A 17,167-nucleotide genomic window follows, 5' to 3' on the forward strand; every position below is an offset into this window, starting at 1 on the left:
TTTATGTAAAAAAGAAGCTCTACATTTATTTTATATGTGTAATTACATTTACAGATATGCTGGTGCATAGGAAAATATCTGGGAATTTTTCAACACCAAATTATTTTACTTATAGAGGTGGAAGTGAATTGGTTAGGGGAGTGTGTGGTAAAGGAAAACTTTTCACTTGTGTACTTTTTGAACTTCCTGAACATTTTCACCAACAGCACATATTTATATGTTATAGACACGCCATGAATCAAGCACAGGCACACGTACAAACACACATACTCATAGCAATATATGTATACCTATGAGTTTTAAAAGTGATCATAGACAATGCTGGGAAGTTGTAAATATCAATCAAGTGATGTGTTTTGCAGCAGTTAAACTACTATTTTGCAGAAATTCCCCAGATTTCCGCGCCGCACTCCACAGTACTGGCCACTGCGGCTGGTGTGGTCAGTTAAATGCCTATTTCTTGAGGATGCACCTGACACCCTAGTCCAGGGTCTGCCCCTTGGCCAGGTGGGCCTGGAAAGGAGATTTAGTGAATTTAGAGAGAGAGGTTCCACCTCTCAGAGTTTGACTGATATTTACCAAGCCCATAAGACCAATGTATAAAATAAGAAGGCCAAGTTATTAATTCTGCATGAGAAATTAACTCTCACAGGATATGGAATGTTTCTTTAGGGAAGTCAATTTATAATCCAAATGTGTATTTATTCATTTATGATGGGAGCTTTAATAATATTAGCCTAGGATGTTCTGACACCCCCACCCCCATCTCAATTAAGATGACCTGCCTCTATTCTCTATAGCGGGGGTGAAGTAGTCAAGTCCCTTGGGCAGTGCTTAGATAGGTACTGCCAATGTTTGTCTCTGTGACTTTCTTTTCTACAGACACTGTATATGTTAATACATTTGAGTCCTACAACCCTGCAAGCCTGGTTAAGGTGCCTCTGCAAAGCTCTGCTCTGATTCTTAGATGCTCTTTTCACAACTCACAGAGAATAATTTTTGTTACTTGGGCACTTTTGAATAAAAAAGAGTTTATGACATCATATTAACCAAATAGTCTGAAAAAGTAAGTTTGTACTTCAATTGTGACTATATAAAATATATTTACATGTTAAAAAACTAGAGGAAAATATGTAAAACTGAAAATTTTTAAACGGGAGGGGAAGGCAACAGATGACTATCTTCTTTTAAACACATTCAGAATAAATTAATAAATATAAGGATCAATTTAATAAAATGTAAAATAACTTTATGCAAAATTGACTCCATCTAGTCATTAGCATAGTCAAATAATTGATAAATTATTGATAAGGTATTTCAGTCTTACCGTGGATGAGTAATGGTTTATGGACATGGGTACAAATTAAAGCATTATACATTTACTTAATGTTATTTCAAATGTCTGCAACAGGCTACTAGGTAGAAGCATGGGAGGAATGTTTATAATCAGAGGACAAATTCAAATCAAGGCCTAAATGGAGAAATCGTCTAATGGTCGTTCAAGTAGAAATGCGTAAGAGTGGAGATTCATGAATGGTATACACAGAAATCAGTGCTGGTAATAGATAGCTAGAAAGTGCTGTTCACATCAAACAGTGATTACTATAAACCTCTAATTATGTACTCGGGAGAGAGCTTTTTGCTTTTCCCTCTGTAATTTCTAGTTCTTAAACTGGAACTCTATGACTTCAATTCAAATCTCAATGGCTTCTTAGCTGTTAAATGTGGGTTTACCCATGAATAACTGCTGATACAATCTGCTATATCCTGCTGTACACAAGTAGAATTTGACAAGAATAATGAGTTTTCTCTTTGATTTCAATGTGTAATGATGGTTTGCAAAAAAAAAAAAAAAAAAAAAAAAAAGACTGGTAGTTTGCTGTAAAAATACTTGAGAGGATACCCTTGACTCAGCCAAACAGCTTAACACAAATTTAAACAATATCCATGCCCCAAGAAAACAGTCATTAATCTCCTCCTAATTTTAGCACAATTCATGCTTTAGTTAAATACCTAGGAAGCTGTCTTGTGTTGAGTTGGGGAGCAAAAGAGAGGCAAAGGGGAACCCTGGAAAGGGAGATGGGGGTGGTAAGAAAATGTTCAGCTGTACGTCCTGCAAAGTTTGCAGAGTAATGAGCCCCATCAATCATATTTATTAACTCAGTAACTTAGGGGTTTGGCTCTGTTAAGTAGCTATACTATCTGTGGAGCATATCCACTTTTTGTGGCACTCAAACCATACACTCTGATCCACAAAATCAGGCTGGCACTTGGTATGGTTCCTCCTTTGCCAATTTAGTGCAGGATCTGAAAATGCCACTTGTGGCTTAGTCCACTTAGCCTCCCACGGCACCAGTCATAGACTAAGCCAGCCACGGAAGAAACTACACTGTACGGAAAGACTGAGACCAAACAGTATTAGTCAAGGTTTGGGAAAGTGCTTCTTTCTTTCCCCAAGTCACAGAATGGAAGAAGGGACATATAACCCAATACAATTAATTGTGCTGAAAATGAAGTTCTGGAAAAGCATTCAGATGAAGACAATATTTCTTATCAAACAAAGGGCTCAGGTACCCACCTTTTAGTGAACAAAGGACAGAAGGGCAAGTAGCCAGAAAGATGGACATCCTGAGTGACTATCTTCCTCATCAGTAGCATGCTTACTGTGGCTGCATATCCCAGCCCTCAGAAAGAAGTGAATGCTTTTCCTCAGGATTAATGTTCCTTCTACCTACATGTTTGCTAAATGATACAGGGAGCTCAGGAACAAGCAGGAATAGCAGTCCTGTTCTCATAAAAGGTTATCATTTTTGTATGAGGTTTATCACAGTTCTCTAACAACTGTTTAACTTCCTCACCGCATTTTTTTTTGGACGTCTGGGCTTGGAGGATGGAACTGTATTCATAAAAGAAGGACAGCACCTATTATCCTATATTGTTTAAACTGCTTTCAGGAAGTAATGTAATTCTTTAAAAAGCTGTATTTACAACTAAAAGAGTGCTATTACTCTTCAAGAGTAGTGATGGTGTTACTATTTTTAGAATATTGGGGTGGGTTGGCACTGAGCCATTCACATGTTTTTATTCTTTATTTTTTCTCACACCAAATATGTATTGAGCAACTGTTATTGCCTAAGAAAACACCAGGATATAAACATAAAGAATATAGTCCCTGTCATACATGGGTTCCCCTTATAAACTGGGGAATATCAAAAATTCAGTCTGTCTACCAAATACAGTTTTAACACTGTCTCTGATAAGACAACCAAAATTTATTAGCATCAAATTAATGACCATGGCTTTTAGTCCTATTTACTTTAGTATGGTCAATAAGAGAAGGAATAACTCCTACGTCCGGGCTCCCTCTACTTTAATAATGGAGATAACATGGCTCATTAAATGTTTTTAAATATTCAGCTAAGGAGGATCCCAGGCAAATCAATAGATAATGACCTTCATTGTCCATGAGTCAGAAATCAGCCCACATTGCCCTCTTGTCATATAAATATTGTTTCCCACATTATTGTAAGAGTAACGTTCATATAGCCTCTGAATATAACTGATGTGAAAAATGGATGAAACTATTTCTTGAAATTCTATGTTTCTTAGTTTTAACTGAGCTATAAATCTTAGCATTTCACCAAGTCTAACTCAGAAATATCCTTTAAGTAAAATAAAAGCTAGTATAGCTATTCATTCAATCTTTAAAAAGCTACTTTATACCAAACCAATGCAGTGTGCAAACACAGAACTTAATTAAAATACTATATATAAAATATTAACAGCTGCAGTTATTAAAATTACATTAAGCTCCCTTGAGCTAGGCCAACATAAGGAGCTCTCTTTTTTTTTCAATTTAGTAAAGGCAGAACTTGGTTTAGTGAATGAGCATTGTTTTTTATACTGTTTGTTCCAATTCACTAATCTGAAATCATAATCGAATAAAAGTACTTTACCATCAAAACACAACGAAGCATACTAAATCTTTCTATTGGATTCTGACAAAAATCCCACATTTTGTTTATCTTCTTTCTTACTGCAAATAACACTTTTTTAAGGCATCTCTTTCTTCTTCCCATCCAGCATTGAACTTTGTAAATTAAAGTTGATATTTTCTGCTCTGCCCTTTTCCAATGAGGGTATAAACAGGGCAGTTAATAAACTTTTGGTTATTTGGATGAATTAAAGAGCTCAAACAGCAAAAGTAGATTTTCCTTGGCTTGAGGATTAAGGTATTTATCTGATCCTTATTGTAATAGGTCATCCAAGGAACTTAGGAAACTAATTAATTGCACCACTACTTAAGACTGGCTAGAAATATCCAGGTATAAATCATCATTATCAAATGGATAATGAATGGTTTTATTTTCCTTTTTATATCATTTTGCATTTACTAAAATTTTGACATTAACCATGTATTTCTTCATATAGTTAGAAAATAGCTCATTGATCTTAAGTGTAATATTTTTTGCCCCTCTGAACTTCCAAAAGTTATCCACTTAATTAAATTGCTATAAAATCTGACTAAAATTATATATATTCTTAAAAGTCATTTTCAAAATTTTATTCTAGATGTATTTCAAGTCAAGTGATAACATCCATAAGTTAATATTTCAAAACACAAGATTAGTCCATGTTCCCATCCTCTTTTTAAGTCTTCTGTCTGAAGGTTCTTAAGTAGCAAATTAACTGCTAACTCTGGCAGAAACAGGCTGGGGGAAGCCAAAGGGAGGCCCTCTATTGCCATATTTCTGTATTCCTATCAATGAACTCTTCTCAGCTTAAATCAGAAAAACAAAGAGGAATCCAATTCCTAATGGAATCAGTATAGTACAACAGACAAAAAAAAAATCTTTTATTGTCTACTCTCAGTTATCTAAGATGCTGGAGAAAAATGACAACATAGCACACATTGCACAGAACGGTAACTAATCTTCCTTTTGAACATCTTTAGGGAAATGAAAGAATGTAGGGAGACCAAGTTTCCAGAGAGGGATGAGTCAGAAACAGAATCTCCAAGATTTCTTGGGGATCAGAGTAATAGGTTCTGACTGTCCTTCAACTCTCCACCCTCACCCCTAGCTCTCTCCCAATTTTCATGCATTTCATCTCTATTTTAGTGGGCAAAAAAGATCTCTTTAGGAAGGCAAACACGACCTTCTTGATCAATAAACAGGAAAAGAAGGCATGAATAATTGTAAAATAGGAAACTGCTCTGCTGCAGAGAAGCCAGAAATAAACAAGTGACACAGCAATCTGTGAAAGGAGTGCGAGGAGGAGAGCTCACCCCAGGGCTTCAGCATGGCCCTTCTAAACTAGGATGGTAATTACAGATTCTTGGATCTGAAAGAAGTACAAGGTGTCATCTGATCTGTGGTTCCCAAATTTGACTGATCGTCGAGTCCCCCAGAAAGTTTTGCAAAAATATAGTATGCTAGTCTCCATCGCTGTTGATCCCCTGTCACTGGGTCTAGGATCCACTGAATACTGGGTCCTTCCCAACATGCTTTACAAAGAAAGAAATCCAGGCCCATTAAAAAATGCCTAGGGCTTCCCTGGTGGCACAGTGGTTGAGAGTCCGCCTGCCGATGCAGGGGACGCGGGTTCGTGCCCAGGTCCAGGAGGATCCCACATGCCGCGGAGCGGCTAGGCCCGTGAGCCATGGCCGCTGAGCCTGTGCGTCCGAAGCCTGTGCTCCGCAACGGGAGAGGCCACAAAAGTGAGAGGCCCGCGTAACGCAAAAAAAAAAAAAAAAAGCCTAGGCCAAGCTTACCCTGGTATTTAGTGGAAAATCCAGAGTGAATGGTATAGTACAAAAGCAAATAAGGGAGTGGGGGGAGAGAGGGGAGGAGAGCGGCCAGGTTTATATTCAGCTGTCTTCAATTATAAGAAGATAACTTGATTTGTAAGTTAGGACAAATCAGCATGATTTGAGAAGCACTTGATAGCTGACAGTGTTGGCTGCTGTGAAGGACAATCAGCATGAAAGCACAGACTGAAGAAAGTAAAAGACATAATATATAATTATAGACCTGAAACAAATGGCTTCTTTCTCTCTCTCCTTCTCTCGCTCTCTGGGTTTCCACAAACGCTACTTCCTTTGCCTGGATGACTCTTGCCCCCGCAGACGTAATGCTGCTCAACTCCCTAAGCCCCCTAATCTATTCCACATTTCAGAGTAAGTAAACGTTATTTCTTCAGGCCTTCACTACAAACATTCTCTCCTTCCCCACCTCATGTGCACGACTCCAGAAAAAAAAACGTGCAGGAAAAGGAAGCCAGAGAAATGAATTCCTGTTGGTGGAATTCCAAACCTCTTTCATCAGAAAGGGAAGCTATTTGGAAGGCAGTGGAGCTTTGCCTGCATCCTTGAAATCCTACTGTATTGATTAAAGTGTTTTTGATACCATAGACCCACCTTGGATAAAAAAGTGTACTGTATTAAACTAAGGATTTTATATTAAATTTTTTTTCATATTTTATATTTGCCACTTCAAGCACCTCCAAACACCCAATGATGCAAGAGATAACTGGGAACACAAGAACACTGAATTTTGTCATTTGCAAATTCAAGATAAAATTTCTTGCAAGATTTGGCACTTGATTATCCATTTAATGTTCATTTAAGAAGCTATTCTAGAAGCCATTTGAGCATTTGGGGTTTGATGCCCAACTATGATGATTAATTAGCTCCTTCTGATTCTTTTATGATGTGAAACAGAAATAATAACAATTTCCTTTACCCTAAAGACAGAAATGCAAGAACTCTTTAATATGTCTTGGTTTTAATTCCTTAGGAGTGGTGTTCCAGCAGATAAACAGCATAAAGAATGATAAATTACCTGACCGTCCGTCTCTTTGGAAGTCCACATGATACCATTCTCCATCATTCACCTTCTTCTGTAGGGCTTTGATTTTGATTGTACCTGACCCCATGTCTAGGAGGAGGTAGAGGTGGCCATCCAGCATCTCAATAGCAAAGAAGTCAACCTTTATCATCTGTGGGTGCTTGGCATCTTTTTGGTGCCGTGGTTTGCCATGACTAAATAAGATGAGGCCATTTGGCTCTGTTGTGCGGAAATCAAATGATATGGAGCCTGTTTTCTTTGCATTCCATTTAGGCAAAGAGACAAAAGATTCTGGGGTTTCAAAGGTGATTGGGTCCAAAGTTGCAACATTCTCACATTTGAAGGCCACCACTCCATGAATCTTCATCTTCGGGTCTCCTTGCTTGGCAAGTCGAGATAATTCCAGCCTTACATCATTATTTTTATACACAACCTGTAGGCAGAGGATAGCAGTGAGAAACTGGGCCCATATTTTAATGTTTCGAACTTGTCATCAGTTCACATAATTTCCAAGTAGATTATGAAAAGACATACAATGTTTAGTGCCTTTTGATGTATAAGACAGCTTTTTTAGCCAAATAAAATCCAGGTATCAATTTATTGAACATAACTATTCTAATATAATTTCATTCAAATAATGTGTACACACACACACACACTCACACACAAAGTACTTGTAGTTAACTCAAATAACTTGAATAAATCTGCACAAAACTTTCATTATTCCAAGCATGTATAGAACCATTTGCTTTTGTTAGTTGGCTATTATGCTTTGTTTATTAAATATAAGTACTGAGGTTTTTCAGTTTTGCCATCACTAAAATATTTGAAATTAGATACTTTTGTATACCAGTAACCTAAAATACAGGATCTCTTCTATGGTCTATAAATCTATGGTGCATATTAACTTTGTAAAATAATCACAAGTTGAGGTAAAAAACATCCTGAATTTTCTCAGAAAAATCATAAAATATGACTAAGATACAGAAGCTCTCTCTTGCCCTGCCCTGCATTAGTAACTGTTTGAATCATGTTAGCTAACTCTGGACCTTGGTGTTTATCCTAAATCCATTCAATCTATATTACTAATGTTCCATTTCACTTTTAGTGTATATGAATGTGGAACAAAGTTTGTCCTGTACCCTCATTTCCAAAGGCACTTCGTCTAAAGTGGCTGGGTAGTTCTCACTGCTTGTTTATAGTCCTAGGGCTTTTGGGGGACTGCAAATAGCACTTTGGACAAATCCACTGGCAGGGCTCACAATATCATGCATCTGCTTTCACATCACCTTAATAAATCCGTAGTTATTTCAACATAGAGATTCATACCCTTTCTCTACAAAATCCATACCATGGATAAAAACATTTCCAAAAGATATGTCATACAGACTTAAGGATAAATTAGTTATCTATGTCCAGATAACTATCTAAATTCTTTTATGAAGGCACTCGAAATTTCACAGCAGCCAATACTGTCAGTTTCTAAATTCATTTATCCATGTATAAAAATATACTTGCAAAACAGAAAAAATAAGCCTGTGTCTGATTAGTGCTATCAAGTTAACCAGGTCAAGACAGCTGTTACTTCTTCCACACCCATGACCAATCGAGCCAATAATGTGGCTGATTAATTTCCTGATAGGATTTGTTAATGGATACTTTATTTTTTAGAGTGATTAAGAGTGCAAGCTCTGGTATCAGACTCCCTGAGCTCAAATTCCAGCTCTAGCATTACATAAGTATATGATCTCTAAGCTTTGTTTATAGAGACATAATACTTTACAGGATGGTTATAATGATTACAGAAGAAAATGCATGTGAGAAAATCTACATGGCAAACAATCCAATGCCAAGCACATTGTAAGATTTTAATAAACATCAACTACATCAAACTGCATGATAATAAATATCATCATCTCTTTATTATCATCTAGGAGACACAGATATATTAGTTCTAAATTAATCCATTATGAGAAAATGTTTAGAAATTAAGTGCACTCATATAATTGGTGTTTTTTTACATGATTTGTGCCAACTAAATAAATCACATCTTTTCAATGCTAGTTCTGGTGTTTCAGTTTACCTTTATCTTGAAGAAGGATTATTATAAAGAATACCATATCCCTTATTCTTTGAACAAATATGTATAAAGGTTTAACAAGCATCTATTGACAACAAAAGAAGGGAAAATGAACTCAAGCAATAACAAAAAGGAATTAGATTAATTCTTAAACATACTTCTTAGAAAAGAGAAAGAGCTATTAAGCCTTGGGGAAGTTGATTTAGGATTGCCTTTCTTTGGGAACCTTCAGTAGTGGATAAAATGCTTTTCGTGGATGATTTTCCAAGTTTTATAACCTCTCACCATGATTTTCGAGCTACCTAAACCTGTATATTTGTTTTCATTTTTTCCTGGTGATTTATATTTTAATGTATGGATATTCCTTTGACATAGATATTAATCAGGAATGAGTATTTTCTGACCCAAATGATGCAGATGGTAATGCTGATCAATGCTAACACATCACCATGAAATAGAACCCCAGCAATGGAATTGGATGTTTCTGACATGAGCAAGTAGATATAAGGCAGGATATATTGCCTCATGAGTCCCACATCAGCTAACAAAAAGTTGAAAACATGTAGGGCTAGGGCAATTGTAGGTGAGAATTTCAGTGAGAAATTTATAATCTCATGAGTGAATTGGGTTCCCTGTTGATTCAGTGAGGTTCAGGGAGATGGAGAAGAAACGTAAGGATTCCCTAGATCACAATACTTAGGGTGAGCCATGCACCACCCCCTCACCCCAAAAAGGGAGTATGAATCTCCACTAGAATTTATGCTTTATGCAGGCAAAAACCTTACAACAAGATCAGTACCTGGCACAGAGCAGACACTCAATAAATACTTGCTGAGAGTTGAATAACATTCTTTCTTCACTTTTTTTTAACCTAGTTCCCAGATTATAGACTATTATTAATAACAATATTTACAAATATAGTTAAAATATAACAGAATGCAGTATTGTGGACCCATCTCATAACCTAGCTATAATTTTTAGCTAATTTCTCTAGGAAAGTGTGGAAACTTACGTACAAATGGTGAGTTGACCTATCACCTTCAAACTCATTTTATGGGGTGTAAACTACTTTTAGAGTAAAAACACCTGATTTAAAATTCTCCAGGGGTAGAATAATTTCCATAGAAGAACTATCTTGAGGAGAAGCACAGTGTGTTTTTTGTTCTTATTTTGTATTCTTTGAAAGGCAACTCTAGAAGACAGAAAGGCAATATTGGATAGGCAGGCTGATAGCTCTCAGATCTACACAACTACTTCAGCTGACCCAGATTTCATAATCACTCTACTTTTCTAAAGTCAGACTTAACTCTTTTTTTTTTTTTTGCGGGGGGGCGGTACGCGGGCCTCTCACCATTGCGGCCTCTCCCGTTGCGGAGCACAGGCTCCGGACGCGCAGGCTCAGCGGCCATGGCTCACGGGCCCAGCCGCTCCACGGCATGTGGGATCCTCCCGGACCGGGGCACGAACCCGTGTCCCCTGCATCGGCAGGTGGACTCTCAACCACTGCGCCACCAGGGAAGCCCTAGACTTACTCTTAATATGACCTGAATATAGTCCAATTATAATAACAAGGAGTAGCCAGTAAGCACTCCAAATCTTTTTTTTTTTGCTTCTTTCTGAGATAATATGGTTTTCAATCATATATAATTATTCATATATCTTTTTTATTTATGTTAAAAATTGTAATTTATTTAATAGTTTCAACTTTCAACAAATCTCCTTACACTTTATCATCTTAACAATTGGTGATATTATTGCACACCTATTTGGATCCTTTTATGGAATCAATATTTCTTTGTGGATACTGATTTTCAGTCTCTTTGAAGAGTAATTCAAAATGTTGAATTTCACTTCCCTGCTTCATGAAATTATATCATAAATTCCAAAGGAATAGAAACATAAAAGGGGTCTTGGGTTTTTTGTTATTTGCTGGGTTTTGTTTGTTGTCTTTTAGCTGCCATAAAATTTCCACACATTGCTATGATGATCTCTTCCCTTTCTTCCAACATTTGTTAGAATTTTCAAAATGTCACTCACACTTAAATGGGCAAGAAAAGGAGTAGGATGTTTGTGTTTTTATATGCCTAGGCTGGAAATCTGAGGTAAACAGTCACTGAGTATTTTATTTGATCTTGATAATAGTCCTAAAAAGGCAGGGGGAGTAAACAGGCTAAAGAACAGAACTTTGGTAGTCTGGATACAGACTTGGTTTAATCACAAAGCTTTTACCTAAGTCAGGCTGCCTAACCTCTCTCTGTCTTAGTTTCTTAATTTCTAAAACAGACATCTAAAAAGGAAAGGCATGTCAAATCCATAAATCCTTGAGCTTTTTTCCCCTCAAACTCTGTGATTTGGGGAAGAGGTAAAAGATGCCCTATTGTTCCTTCTCTTTGTCTGGCTTTTTCCAGTTGTGGTTTTGATGCCAGGATATCGTTCCCTATTCTGAGATGTATTGAAACCCATATTCCATTAGTAAAGAGAATGTTCACCACATCTTCAGGTACACAGACATGCCTCAAGGATTATATCTATCTAAGGTTTGTACAGATGGTATTGAAGAACTGGTGGCTGATAGATAAATCTCTTTCCACGGGAGGTAAGTGTGTGTGAAATAAGCAGATCAGTAGGAAAATATCTGCCACTCAGATCATGACCTTTGTTGTTGTTGTTATCAGTATGTTTTAGCTTAGAAGTCTTAATGGGGCTCTTGAATTAATTTAATTAATTAACAGGCATTGATCAAGACTTTTCATATGTTAACTATGAGAGTAGGAGGTGTGGTAAAATAAGCACTGAAGTCAGAGTCGGAGTTCTCTGCAGAGATCTTGACTCTGACATGACCCTCCCTGAGAGAACATGAGTGACTCCTTTTAATCTGAGTCTTGGTTTTCTCTTTCACTCTTGGAAGCAATCACAAGTGAGGCCTAAGAATCTGGTTCTCAAGTCAGCTTTCAGAGAGAACTCCAGCTCACCCTCTTGCCATCCTGTGACTTTGTGGAAGTCCTTCAACCTTGCAAAGGCTCAGTATTATCTGTAAAATGGGATAATAATATCTACCACATTAGGGTTATTGTAAAAAATGAATAATAGTTCAGTTAAAGCGCTAAGAACAGGATCTGGCACAGAGTAAGTACTCAAGTAAATAGTAGTTGCGGGCTTCCCTGGTGGCGCAGTGGTTGAGAGTCCGCCTGCCGATGCAGGGGACATGGGTTCGTGCCCCGGTCCGGGAAGATCCCACATGCCGTGGAGCGGCTGGGCCCATGAGCCATGGCCGCTGAGCCTGCACGTCCAGAGCCTGTGCTCCGCAACGGGAGAGGCCACAACAGTGAGAGGCCCGCGTACGGCAAAAAAAAAAAAAAAAAAAAAAGTAGCTGCTCTTATTAATGTGGTTGTTATCATTATGAATAACAATATTATCATTCTTACAGTGAATTAATGGAGTTGTACAATCTAAGTGTTGTAACAAGGGTAACAGCTAACAAGGCACACGGTAGATGATTGGTCAGTGTATTAAAGTAATTAATAGAGTTGCAAACAGTAGGATCAAAGAGACCAAAGCAGATTAGGACTTTCTTTTTTATTCTGATAGCCCTATTATAGTTTGAAGTACAGTGAAGGCTTTCTTTGCAGATGAGGTTTCTCAGCCAGAAAATATATACAGGAAGCTGGTGAACCCGAGAGTTTCACTTTCACTCGTGAGAGGGGTTTTATGTCATCAAACAACAACTACCCACCCCAGCACCTCAAGAAGAATCAATTCCGATTTATGGAGGGTTTACTTTCTGTCAGGCTATGTTACAAGATACTTACACATATTATATGTTTATTCCTCACAAGCAACCTAGGAAATAGGTAACATTATCCTATTTTATCAGTAAATGTGTACAGAGATCACTAGAATATCTTTCATCATGACTGTGTCTAATACTCCTTTTGAATATCTAATGACGTTAACTTCAAACTCTGTCTTTGTCTCAGCAGGAAATTTCACTTAGTTTTTGATAGCAGTTTCTAAGTAGGAGATTCACAATCAAACAGCTATTTGCCACCATGCAAAAGAATGACCCTGTTATAAACCACATGGACTGTTCTAAAAAAACCCAGTATTTTCTTTCCATTTGTCCTGATTAAAATCTCTCTAAATGAATCAAATATCACAATTAAGCAGAGGAATTTTTTCATGTGACTATTGATTAAAACGTCTTTTTAAGCCCAGTTTAGGCAGAGGGGCTTATTTCTCTGTTTCCAGGACTATAATGTCATTTTAAACAGGTATGTCATTTAGGATATTATATATACAAATATGTATACATATGTAGACAAACAGTCCTCCCTCGGTACCTGTGGCAGGACACTCCCAACTTACCCCATATCAAAATCCTCAGGTGCTCAAGTCTCATATAAAATGGCATAGTATTTGCATATAACTTACATACATCCTCCCATATACTTTAAATCATCTCTAGATTACTTGTAATACCTGATACAATGTAAATGCTATGCAAATAGTTGCCAGTGCATGGCAAATTCAAGTTTTGCTTTTTGGAACTTCCTGGTATTTTTTTTCCCTGAGTATTTTCCATTCTTGGTTGGTTGAATCTGTGGATACAGAACCCATAGATAGGGAGGACGGACTATATTCTAAAAGTCCAGGAGGTTTAAGAATTAATTTAAGGAGACTGTTTTAGTTTTACTTTTTATTTGTTTTAAATGTACTTAATGCTTTTATTCTATTAAGAAAAAGTCAGAATATTTCAAATATCCAAATTTAATTCTTCTTTTTTCCTATCTGTGATCTGTCCATGTACCATCTATTTGTATCAGTGTGCTCATTTCAAAATACAACCAAGAGTTAGCCAGTAAGTGAACAGTATAAGGACCACTCAGGCAAGTAGGAAGTAATGGCATTTGTTTTTCCATGACCTAGATAAGAAGCAGCTGGGAAAAGGACATAAACTGCATCACAACTTTCATCCCTAACATTAACTTATTTATTATTTTATTTATTTATTTTTTGCGGTACGCGGGCCTCTCAATGTTGTGGCCTCTCCCGTTGTGGAGCACAGGCTCTGGACACGCAGGCTCAGCGGCCATGGCTCACAGGCCCAGCCGCTCCGCGGAATGTGGGATCTTCCCAGACTGGGGCACAAACCCGTGTCCCCTGCATCGGCAGGCGGACTCTCAACCACTGCGCCACCACGGAAGCCCAACTTATTTATTATTCTGAAATGATTTTTCAAACCCCACACTTTCAATTTAATCAGGTAAGTACTTGCTAGGTAAGGTACTGAAGAAAATGCAATTTTAATCATTTCCCTGTGCACATGCTCAGTCCAATAAAATATGGACCACTGAGAATATACCAGTTTAATTTCTCTTGAATATTTGCTATATATGTATGTGTAAACTATATGTGGACACAGACACATACACACACAGAGTTTACACATTTCTCAATGTAAATGTGTTTAAATGTAATACGTCAAACCTGCTATCACTAATGTTCAGAAAAAAATATACATGTATATTAGAATAGATTGTACATCTCTACATAGATAAGTAGACAATACATATGTATATATGCCATATACACACCAAAATATAAACATGCATATATTTATATACATTAAACACATGTATATTAAACACAAATATATTTATATATTAAATACAAATATTTAATAATTTCAGAAATTAGAGAGTTCTTAGCTAAAATATATAAATGGTCTTACTCAATGTCTAGGGTCAAAAATGTCTTGGCTAAAGACAAATTTTAGCCCTTATAAGCTTCGCACATTCCAAAGGAAGGGCTAGTAGCCAAAGAAAAAACCAAAAAAAGAGTCTTTTACAATTAAGATTAAAAAAATTAAACAGACTTTCCTTAGTGTTCCTGCCACCATGAAGAGATAATTATAAAAGCAGAGTAGAGGCAAGGGGCGTGATGATCACATTGTTTTAATCGTTGTACTCATTATTGTCCTATCATCTACCCAAGATCAAGTTTCTTATGCTAGTTACTTTCTTACATTGAGAGCCTAGCACAGAACTTACTTATAATAAAAAGGTTAAAAAAAAAAAAGTTTGTTGAACTTAACTCATCAAGGGACAAATAGGATTTCAGAATTTCTGAGAATGTCACACCACAGAAGTTTTCATATGTAATTTGAATATGTCCATTGAGGCAGATATGCATCCAGGTGCAGGGACTTATGTATTTGGAGTGGATTAGAGAAAGGGTAGAAATGAGAAGGGAAGTGTAGGAGATGTACAATCCCTGTACAAAGTAGCTCAATACCTCTTTAAAAAGAAGACAGCAATTAGGAAACTCAATCTTAAGGAGACTTACATAAGGCATTTTGAAAGATAAGAAGGGCTTTTGGAGGGGGGAGGAGTTGGTGGTTTTTATCTCATTATCTAATTCTATTTAGAGATTATGTGCAGATAAAATGTTCAACTAAATTGAAATTTTCCCCATACCAAAACACATTTTTTATAATATAATAATAAACTAATTATGGAACATGAAAACAGACACCAACAACATCATTTCTCAATAAAGGCATATGACATTTAATTTGACACCAAAAATTAGTTGAAATTTAAAGAGAAAAAATATTTTGTTTAAGTAATATAGGGAAATAAATATTTTTTTGCTTAGTTCCAATTAAGCATGACCAAATACATCTTATTCATAAAAAGAAGGAGAAGAAAAAGGCAAAGAAAAACCCTCTTGCTTGTCCTTCCCTCATTCCACCATCAGTGAACTGCCTCAAGTCGGCAGACAACACTGGGTACCATCTGTACAAGTTAACCGTAGGAGCTAAAAGACTGCATTGTCCCTGGGGTAACAGCTCTATTTAATGAAGCTTTCAGTAGCATATGGGTGTGTGGCAAAAGAACTCGAGTTCCATTAAACAAGAATATCTTTTTTCTCACATTAAATATGCAATAAATCAGTAATGCCTTTTGGGAAAAAATATATGTATATAGCAAAAATGAACAATGATTGCCAGTAATGTGAGATTTGAGATGCTGACGCAAAAAAAAAGAAAAGGTTGAAAACTAGATCAATTCTCTTTTGCAGATGAGTAAAATGAAGCTGAGATAAGCTAAGGAACTGTTCCAGTGGGCATCAAGCTCTGATCATGAACAAGTATTGGGGACTTCACTGTTCAGGACTCTTTCAAAAACCTCTGCTAAAAAAATTAAATAAACAGAACAATGAACTGTCTCTACCTCAGGCACAGGATCATCAGAGGCCCTTAAGCAATTACAAATGAAGAGCAGCTGTCTTTTCTGCAACATGGCAGAAAGGGAACCGTAACTGATTTAAAGGCAATTCTAACTTTAAAACTGCGTTAGCTTCACAATAAGCTGCTGCTCAAATATAAAAATAAAAATCCTGAGGGGAAAACATCTTGCTGTTATTTCCCCCACTAATGAAATTTAGAAAGACACCGAAAAAGTTAACTAGAAACAATAAACTTGCAATGTTTACTGTTATTTTGCAACTAAATGATGAAGATATTTTCAGCATCAGTCTTTCATGATTTTGCAGAATGTAACACACTATAAATTAGGGTTTAAAACTTCTATTCCAAGCCAGCAGATGCTGCTAATAGGGGCAATGCATGTCTGCTTTATCCAGAAACTTTTAAATCATCTGTTAGTCTCAATGAGGGGAAAGTAGCCACTATTTTTTTCCCAAGGGAAACTATCTTCCTATCAACCAAAAATGGTATCTTCAAACTGACTGATAGTAACAAAATGATGGCACCGAATGTTATGTCTAGATTAACCAACTCATGTTCTTTTGCATCTCTACCCTCATGAGTTCAGTGAAGCTCCCTCCATCATTTAATTTTACACTTTTCTGAGGGGGTGGCCATATGTATAATGTACCATTTAGTATATGTTCACTATATGCATGAATACCATTTACTATATAGACTCTGTCCTTTCCCCATTGATTCACAACGACATGGTATACCAGTGTATGTTCTTTTGGATATGCCAAAGTTTCAACATCTGAATCTACTATCACTTTTTTTTTTTAAATTTTCATTGGAGTATAGTTGATGTGCAATGTTGTGTTAGTTTCAGGTGCACAGCAAAGTGAATCAGTTATACATATACACATATTCACTGTTTTTTAGATTCTTTTCCTATATAGGCCATTACAGAGTACTGAGTAGAGTTCCCTGTGCTATACAGTAGTAGGTCTTTATTAGTTATCTAT

The 17,167-nt window shown here is 36.7% G+C and overlaps 1 protein-coding gene across 20 annotated transcripts in view; it reads right to left on the reverse strand.

Annotated features, from left to right (window-relative positions):
• Positions 1-17,167, reverse strand: part of NRXN1 (neurexin 1) — a 1,137,515-nt gene that overhangs the window by 626,017 nt on the left and 494,331 nt on the right. For all 20 annotated transcript variants that reach the window (XM_060116684.1, XM_060116683.1, XM_060116682.1 and 17 more), the window contains one exon: positions 6,843-7,281. In XM_060116684.1, the coding sequence (XP_059972667.1) occupies positions 6,843-7,281 (439 nt within the window). The remainder of the gene's footprint in view (positions 1-6,842; positions 7,282-17,167) is intronic.

The sequence above is a fragment of the Mesoplodon densirostris genome, chromosome 14 (genome assembly GCF_025265405.1).
Source record: "Mesoplodon densirostris isolate mMesDen1 chromosome 14, mMesDen1 primary haplotype, whole genome shotgun sequence".
Taxonomy (NCBI): domain Eukaryota; kingdom Metazoa; phylum Chordata; class Mammalia; order Artiodactyla; family Ziphiidae; genus Mesoplodon; species Mesoplodon densirostris.